General features: G+C 30.8%; 1 protein-coding gene across 1 annotated transcript; it reads left to right on the forward strand.

Moving 5' to 3' along the window:
- Positions 1-10,118, forward strand: LOC130443177 (ubiquitin carboxyl-terminal hydrolase MINDY-3 homolog). Its single transcript, XM_056777685.1, has 8 exons — positions 1-204; positions 269-405; positions 684-1,004; positions 2,232-2,382; positions 2,714-2,851; positions 4,522-4,681; positions 4,789-4,948; positions 6,242-10,118. The coding sequence occupies exons 1-8, from the start codon at positions 99-101 to the stop codon at positions 6,386-6,388; spliced, it is 1,320 nt and encodes a 439-aa protein (XP_056633663.1). The 5' UTR covers positions 1-98; the 3' UTR covers positions 6,389-10,118.

A 10,118-nucleotide genomic window follows, 5' to 3' on the forward strand; every position in this document is an offset into this window, starting at 1 on the left:
ACAGACTATAATTTGTCGAAATGTCAATTTGTTATAACCTTAAATGTATACTAAATATTTATTGTAAGAAGTTGTAAATTCAAATATTTAATTTAACGATGGCAGAAACTCTACCTTCTGCCATTGAACAGGAATTGTTAGGCATAAAAACTCTCCTTTGGGGCAACGAAATTAAACTAGATATTTTTAAGAGGTGGTCACAAGGTATTTATAACAATTTTTTTCTTATATCTTATTGAAGTTTTTATGACATAATTTGTATTTGTAGGTTTTTATTTTAGTAGCAGTGAAAAAAGTGCTTTAGAACAAACTGAGGGTGGACCATGTGCAATAATAGCCCCCGTTGAAGCATTTATACTAAAAAACTTACTTTTAGAGTACCAAGATCTTTCTTTTCGAGAAGTGGTTTGTATACTTCTTTAACTTTCATCTAAATGTAGAGGTCTTTATAAAAAAATAAATATTATATATTACTTTAAACGATTAGTTTATTCATTCAAGATTATTAAGCAGGATAAATAACTTATTTTTAACTAGACAGGTTTTTTAGTTGAGATATAAGCATTGGGATCAATTTGTACCTAATCAATATGTTTATTTGTACTCTATTTTATATTTTTAGATTATTTTTATGAATAACATTAATGTTTTAATGAAACTTAATATATGTTTTTATTTTTTAGATCAATTCAGATATTCAAAATCACATATTAGTAACAGCTCTCTGTGAAATTTTGGGACAATGTAATACCAGAAAGTATTATGTAGTATATTTAAATAGTGATTTTACTGAGCCTATAAACCAATCCCATCTTACTGCTGAAGCAGAGCCAAGTAATCCCGTTGAACATATAGAAATAGACCCATCCCAGTTCCACAATGAACTTAAAGTGCATTGTTATCAGTGCCTGGAGGATGTTAATAAGTATTATTGCGAGAATATTGCTAAATTGAAAGCAAAATATGGCATTTTGTTGTTTTTATATTCTGTGATAGCTTCAAAGGTAAATATCTTCAACAATATTTAAGGCAAGAGCACAGAGCCAGACAGTGTTCCTATATCTGACACTTTCTAGTTTGATCCACAAAATTCATAAACTGTCTCAATCTGTCTGGTAATAAGTAAATTAGAAATAGGATCCCACATTAAACACATTAAACAACCAACTTTCCATCATTTAGTGGAGTAAACAAGACATATTTTGCTACGATTAAATACAGACTCTTAAATTTCAAACTTGGAGTATAGTTTTTAGTTTTCTGTGACTTTAGGTAATAACCATTAAACAAACATACAATGAATATGTTGTATCGCAAAGTAGACAAAATCAAATTTGGGCAAAAATATAAACAGATTTTTTCAATTTTACAAATTTGCATGTAGCAAAGAGTAGATGTCTTTAGCTCTGTCTTGGGATCTTCCCTTATGTTTCCTCCAGAACAAGAAGAAAAAAGTGTTTAATTGATTAAATTTATGGCAAATAATTAATATAACATTGTGTGCTGTGTACTAAAAAAGTTTTTAACTTCTAATTATGTCAGTATTACTTGGTACCAACTACCTAATAACTCTGCATTAGAAATTGAAGATATTCTGTATTTCTTTTATTTGAAATTTATTTTGTAAATAAATCCTCATTAAAGTCTCTGCCACTGGTGCTCTTACCTTAATACAGATACACAACTTAATAATAAGTGAACATTATGAGTTATATTTTATCAACATATCCTCCACTATTTCAATTTCGCATGTAGCACCAGGCCCTACTGCCGGTGCAGTTTTTTATAGTTTTTGAGCCAACTCATTCTATGGCCATAGAACCAGGTCTCTTAGCAGGCTTTACCTTGACCTCCGGGCTGGAAGCCTTGGGTGGAAGTTTGTTGGAGCTGTTGAGTCTCTAGGTACCTTTAGCCTTCCTTCTCCACCACTGATAATGAGGCGTTAGAGTTGGGCCTTGTCAAAAGCATCGATCAGAGCAATGATAGAAACTGATGATTTGGGGGGAAGATTTTCTGCAAGCATTGTTTGCTATATCTGATTAGGGCGTACGTACTATTCATTTCTCAGAACGATTATTACATCCATAAAAATGAGTCGTTCTATGCACTGGCCCTCCTCATGCCCACATAGGCCCGTCCGAGGAGGACTGCCGCCGGGCCCCCTCAACAATGTCAAAGTCCAACGACTTCTTGAGGGGGAATATTTTGATATGTTATGTCCTTTTTTCCAGGGTTTGGAAAGAGTAAAATCTGAATCAGATTCCCAGGACCCTTTAATTGATGAGACTTATGGTTATGGGAGTCAAAGTCTCATTAATTTGATGATAACTGGTAGAGCAACCACATATGTATGGGATCACTATGAAGATGTTGGCGGATTAAGTGAGTATTGGATCATAATTCATAATTTTGATCAAAGCATTCTACTAAATTTGAAATGGATAAATAGATTAATGTGTTTAAATCATACCAAATTAAGCTAGAGTTCCATACAAAAGTAATTGAAGCAAAATCAAACAAGATTCAAATTTTAATGATACAGGGCAGTACTCTTGGACTATATGATTTGCAACAGAAGAGAATATCGATGTAAAATCTAATCTTTATATTACAGCATTATTTTCACGTCATCTACTTCAGAATTTTTTGCATCAAGCCTTGAAAAACCCTGTAGAATTTTTTATTTTTTGATTAATTAAAGTTTCATTTTCAGAATTATTAGGCATTGAGAAACAAAGCCAAATAGGATTTATAACTGTAATGGAATACCATAGGTACTGTACTGTTGGGTCATTTTATAAAAATCCAATCCACCCTGTTTGGGTGGTAGCCTCAGATACGCATCTAACAGGTAAATAAACAATAGATCTATAAAATAAATCAGTTCTTCTAAATTAATGGCAAGACAGTCACTCTAGAACTATGTAAACTGTAGTTTTCTCCCCTTTTTTCAACACCTGACCTCCTCACCCAGAATGTACACTCATCAATTTCCGTTGGGTTTAAATATTGTTGATAAGACATAAAATGCAAATAAGGATACGGTGAACGTTAAATCATAAATTCAATATTTCTTCCAAAAATGTCATCAAGATTTCTGGTAGAAAATTGGAAATTTTGAAAAAAATATGAAAGAAAATATATATACTAGTTCCAAAATCTACTACAACCCAACAAAAGACTTTATATTTAAGTGAGTTGCAAACTACCAAGAATAATCATTAGAAGGCGCAGTGGCAGTTATAGGACAGTTGGGCTCCTAAACCAAATGATGGGATGTATTCTAGATTAATTAAAAGAAAATTGTATTCACCTTGTTAATGAATTACAGGACAATTATTCTTAATGGTCGAAATTTATTTATTATTTATTAGAATATTTACATACTTTTTCCATTAGTAACGCTAGTGGTTTTTAAAAAATGAAATTGTAGTATTGATAACTAAAAACTCACACAAAAGTGAAACGAAACCATTTTAATCATAGTAAATTGAATATAGAACAAGTTCTAATGTCATTATGTTAACAACTGTACTTGCATTTATTGATGCTCAAAAGGCTAATATGCACTTCTTGAGTTATGAAGAGCCTTAATGGTTAAACATATGTATACTTACACTATTAAAATAATCGTTTACCAAATCCTGAAACGTTGATGACGAAAAACAGGACGATAAAGTTTACATTTCAAACAGCTGCTTTGAAATGTACTCTCTTTTATTCAGGCTTATCACAATGTTATTGCTTCTATTGAAGTAAATTCCAGTAGTGCCAGAGTTTATAACTGTTGATAAGAACTTTTTCCAAAAAGCAAATTACCCACAGCAACTTTTTAAATACATCGTATGAATAGAGATATTCTTTAGAAGAATCTACAGGAAATATACACAAATAACTATTCGGAAAGTACTTATAAAAACTAACCACGTTTATAAGAATATTATGACAGATTTTCATATGTTAAAAATGTCAAATTTTACACACCCTATTCGCCAGATTTAGTCCCCTCGGATTATTTTCTGTTCCCAGACTTGAAACAATGATTCGGTGATCAAAGATTTTCCAACAATGAAGAGTTGATGTCGGCAGTTGATGGCTTTTTTGAGTAGCTTGATGATTCTTATTATAAAAAGGGTATCGAACTTATTGAACATCGCTGGGAAAAGTGTATAGAGCTAAAAGGAGACCAGGTTGAAAAATAACTAAATTTTTTTCAAAAATTTTCGTACTTTCTTTGTTGGACCAGGTAAGGTACTTCTGGGACTATCCTCGCACAATTTTGATTTACAATGATTTAGAGGAGTATAAAAAATCTCACATCTCTTTATGTTCCAAGAAGGACCTTTTCTATACCACAGATAATATATCCTTAATAGATTTCATTTTTAAAACAATAATATATTTAAATATCAATTATTTTAATTACTACTGCAACAAAGTATTTCAGAAAAAAAGAAGATATAACTTTATGAAAGGGTGAAGTGTATTTTTATTAATACATCCCAACAAATTATTTTGCAGTTCTGTTTAGTGATGAACGTAAACTAGTGAGTCCTGAAACTAAAAGTGAGCAAGCTAGGAGGGTATTCAAAAGTTTCGATCCACACGGAAATAATTTTATTAGTTCGGATAAATTACAAGATGTTCTCAAAACTTTAGAACTTGTTAGCGAACTCGAATAGTAAGTAATAGACAGTTTTTTAAAAATCAATTTGTTTAGCTTCTTCAATTTTTTGTAAGTATATGTTATACCAATTTGGAAATTTGAACTATTGAACGTTATTTCAGCGTGAATATAATGAAGAAAAAATTAGATAACGAAAACTTAGGCATCATTCTACTAAACGCTTTTATGGATGAGTTCTTTCCCAAGGAGGAATCTTCTACACCTGATATGTTCACTCTAATACATTATAATGGATTATCTAGAAGTAATGCTAATGGCGAAGTAAGTTTATATCCCAATATTTTAAAGCAGGCCGACTTTTTTTGTGTTATTCTTAATTCTACAAAAACATATCTCATGATTTGAATTCACCCAGGTTATACACTAACAATAATGTTAGTTTTAGTTTCTATTCATTATTTCCCTTTGTCACATGTAATCTCCTTATTAAAACGTTTTCCAAAATATATAATCTAGTCTAGGGTGTTTTCGAATCTTAAAAAAATCTTCTAGGTCAACTTAGGTGATAATGAAATTGAGCACATGAAGTAGAGCATTAGTATATTTGGTAATATCCAAAAAAAGTCGATGGATTTAATGGTAGGAAAGAGAATAAATTATTTATATATACTAAATAAAGTTTTCCACAATCTTTATCTTGTCCCGGAAAAGTATGCTGCATCTATTACATTAATAGGACGAGTCTTTTCACAAGTTACCTTGTTCCGGAAAAGTATGCTGCAGCTATTACATTAATAGGACGAGTCTTTTCACAAGTTACCTTGTCCCGGAAAAGTATGCTGCAGCTATTACATTAATAGGACGAGTCTTATCACAAGTTACCATATGGAATAATGAAATCTCTTTGTTTTCTTCAATAGTGGTTGAAATTTTATACTTGCAATATTTTTTAAGGTTAAAAAACTTCACTATGGAGTCTTATTTAATTTCTCTATTTTCTAGTTTGTTATGCATGTTTGTCTATATTCGGTTTCTTTCCTCTTTTTTTCACTAATCTGACACTGTTCTGTTTAATTTCGAAAATTTAGCATCTTGACCTCTTCTTAGGCGCTAAGCTCTAGGTCTCATACCATCTTTTTGATGATCTGCACAGTGGTCTCAGTGTATTTGGTTTTATAGCTATTTTGTCCATTAGTTTTCTGGCATTATATCGACATGATGTCTCCAACTTCTTTTACATTCTCTAACAGATCTAATGTCTTGACTTCTCATTCTAACTGTGAGGCTCATTTTCATTCTATTTCGTTTTTTATTATTTTGTAGTTTGATATTTCCCTAATTTATCGATTTTGATAGAATTATCCATATATTCTGGGTGCTAACTTTCTGGTAGACAAACAACGGTGCTATTGGCATCAAGCATTCTGAAGAGTAATCTGAAGAGATTGTATCATATACAAGAATTTTGAGGATTTTTCTTTTGATATAAATCCAGTATCTGATTCAATCATATTTTCAAGTCTCACATTATTTTGATTTTAGTTCAATGTCAAATTCATATTTGATTCTCTGTACAGTTGTGTGTCTAACAGAATTTAATGTTTTTTTTTGTAGATTCAGTTTCACATTGGATCTGCAATTTTACTGGAATCTGACATAAAATCCGTATGTGAGTCGAATCCAATGCTGACCGTATTACAGACGAAGTGGCCAACTATAGAAGTGAACTGGTGTGATAATATCACCCCTTCACTTAACTGAAAAAAAATTCTTCGGTTTTTTCCACATAAAAAAGTCCACTCCTAATCATACGCATTTATTATTATATAACTCGTTACAAACGTCAATAAACCTTTAATTTCGCTAAAATTAAATTTTTTGGAAAAATCTGTGGACGTAGATATTTATTTAACAAAAACTTCCATTAATTTTGTAAATACTATTTAGATGTATTTATTTCCATGTATTTCTGAGTTTTATTATTCTAATTTGGAAATATTTTATTCAAATATCACAATTTTGGTAATACAGATGCTCTTTTCTAATATATTCGATTATCTAAGAGTTTTTTTCTGAAAAGTCTTGGTATTTTTGAAAATTTTGGACAATTTGATTAATACGATAAATATATGTGAAATTACAATTTTCCTAGATATGTTTTCTAATTTGTTCCCCCTGGATTGAGTTAAAAATAATTTTATGATCACAAAGTTGTTTTTGTGTAGATGTATAAAGTTCACTTACCAATTTCTTTTTGGAAAGTAAATAATTAGAAAAAAAATTGTTTCATGTTTGTTGATTCTGAAGTAATACCTATTACTGGAAAGGATAAGAATAATTGGAAGACTTAATGAATCGAGATGTTCTAGTTTGCCAGAAACGTTTTTTAGTTCTCTTGGTTTCAACATATTCAGTAGAACTTAAGTATAAAAACCTTCAAGGAGCCATCGGAACTATTTCGTACTAACAGAATGATGCACAAAACGGTAGAATCATTTCTTGATTGCATATATACTCAACTTACGAAAAAATATTATAAATGCGAAGAAATTCTTTATTACTAACTTAAAAAGTCTAATTTGAGTTTTTGACAATCTTTTGTTCGGTAATAAGAACTTAGAACATTGTCAATTCATAACACAATTGTTTTCATAAGATCATTATCAAATTTAGTCAAAACAAATACACTGAACGTTTCCATAGCCTTCAAAGTCCTTGTTTGTTATGGGTGCTTATCAATTCAAATACTCGCAGTACGTCGTTAATATCATCTGCGTTTAAAGATGGTACATTCTAGAATGTTTCTAATAGTTGAAAATTATTCTTTACTTATATTGGGTCCAGGTATCTTGAATCATTAGCTATGTAGTTACTGGATGATTTCAAGGACAAGTTTCACACGATAATGTACTTTTAAAGCTCTAATCATACCTTGATCCATGGGTTGTAACAATAATGTAATTTGAGATAGAAGTACCTGGGTTATGCTTTTCAAATTTTTAGAATGGATTTATACAGGACAGTTGTCAACTAACAACAGTTTGCTTACTGTTGTACCATTAACGGGTATTCCTCGTTCGAAGTGAGGCTTGAACCATTCTAACAATGCCTTATCCACCTGCTCATGAGTATAGTTTGGTTTATTCAACCAAAATTAAAACTAAATTAATTTCATCATTTCATCCAGACACCTTTTGCAGGCTCTTTTATTCTTTTAAATTTATTCCATTTGATGGGACTTCTACAGATTAACGCTAGAAACCATTGAATAAATCAGCACTTTCATTTTATAGCAAATTGTTCCGTATTTTTCATGTCATCCATATATCCAGTTTTTTCATGGTGTTTTTTCATTTCCTCTAGTTATGCGGTTTTGTCATAAATATTACCTCCCAAATATGTATAGCGTGCACCTCTTACAATTCATAGTTTTTACATTTGCATAATTTTCTATTGGTCATCTCATCCAAATTGCAATGAAATGCTTCCAAATATCTTCTACTGTTTTTTTTTTCATTGTTATCACTTCCTACGGATTGTCGATTGTCCATACTTAACTTCATCATCATCATCATGCTGTTTAATCTCTTTGATTATGGCTAGCGCTTGGGATGCCTACATATCCCTTTGTTGGGGCGGATTGCTCTCCCTGTTCTTTTATTATAGTTTTTTGTTGGTCCTAGCCTCGTTTTGCAGCTTTCTTCATTCTTTTCTGTTAGGTATTTTTCGCCAGATATTTCTTGGTCTTTTTTCTCGATTATCTTCGGGTCTTCCTCTTCCTTTTTATTTTTAACAGTTGTTTCCATGGCGTACGCAATTACTGGTCTTATTAATGTTTTATATATTTTTATTTTGTTATTTTTACTAATATTCTTGCTTTCGAGTAACTTTTTATTTTATCCAAATGTTCAATAACCTTTTTGTATTCTCTCCCGCTCTTTCTTTTTTTACATTCTTCTTTATCGTTTAGGTATAATTACTCCAGTATCCACTACTCTGGGATCTTGTTTTGTTTTCAGATGGTCCCGTTGTGAATTTGTTTTTTAATTTGTTCTCCATATTTCAACAGCTCATCTTTTATTCTATCTTCTTTAGGGGCTTTTCCATTACGCAGTGTTTTTATTTCTTCTTCTACTTCATTTTTACTTGGGCATTTTGCTTCTTCTTCTTCTTTTGACATTTCTGAATTTTCCCTTATATTTTTTCCATTTTTGTATAATTTATTTTCATAGTACTCTTTCCATATTTTATCATTTTGTATTTTAGGGTAGTGGTTTGATGTGTTATCTGTTTATAAAATTGTCTCATATTCGTATTATATCCCTCTTGCTCCAACTTTTCCAATTTCTTATTCAGCAATTCATTCTTTTTTGATAATTCCTTTTGTTTTGTTCTTCTCTTCTATCGATACATTTCATTCTTGCCATGTTTTTTTTTGTTTTCAGGCTTCTTCACACTCTTAGTCGTACTAGTTTTTGTATTCTCGCATGTTTTCTTTGTTAATATTGTTCTGCAGCTTTTAATATATTATCTTGTAGTTTTTTCCATTGGTTTTTGCCATCGTATGTTACCTACACATTTTTCCTGGTATTTTTCTATTGTCTCCCCTTTTTCCTCCTATTACTCGGTTTCCACTTGTGCTCCTCTGTATGATATGGTGCCCTTTACTTTTGGCCAATCTTTTTAGTAGCTAGTATATAGTTTATTTTATTCTCTATTTTCTGGGGTGTTCAAATTTTATTGATAATATGGTCATGTTCAGTGTATCTGCTAATTGACACAATCTGTGGCCGTTGTCATTAGTTAAATCTTGTTTGATTCCTTTTCCATTGCCTCCCACTTAACTTACTATGGATAAAACTGTTCTATAATCAGCACTTTCATTTTTTGGCGACTGTCTTTCTTGAATTTTGCTTGTACTTTGTGTGTAAACGATCACTACAAATTCCTACCATCATTCCAATTCCACTACCAAAATAAATAACACTATGAATCATCAATAAGAAGACAATGAGCTTGTAGGTCTATTTTCTTGTTGCTGAAATGTTGTTAGATTCAATGTTTCTACGATTGTTGGTGAAGTGGAAAATAGTTCACATTTGATGAATCATTGATATGTAGCGTTAAGCATATTGTGAGTTCTACGCGGTTCACTGTTAAAACAAATTCTACCATTAATGAAACTATTAGTAGAAATAAATTTAAGATTTTGGTAAATAACTGGGGTGTATTAAACATTTTTTATATTATATTGATAGAAATTTTTGAGTATTTAAGTCAGTTTATATATACCTATTATATTTATATTTATCTATTAATTTAGATACCGTCCACAGATTATATAGTAAAAATTTCTTAAAAGATTTTTTATTCAATTTGATATCGACTGTATACAAGAAAGCGAACAGTTTGATCAATGAATAATGAAAGAGTACCTGAAACAGGGACGATAAAGCTTCGTGATTTGAATAAAGAATTTTAACATTGTCAA

Source organism: Diorhabda sublineata, chromosome 4 (genome assembly GCF_026230105.1).
Source record: "Diorhabda sublineata isolate icDioSubl1.1 chromosome 4, icDioSubl1.1, whole genome shotgun sequence".
Classification (NCBI taxonomy): domain Eukaryota; kingdom Metazoa; phylum Arthropoda; class Insecta; order Coleoptera; family Chrysomelidae; genus Diorhabda; species Diorhabda sublineata.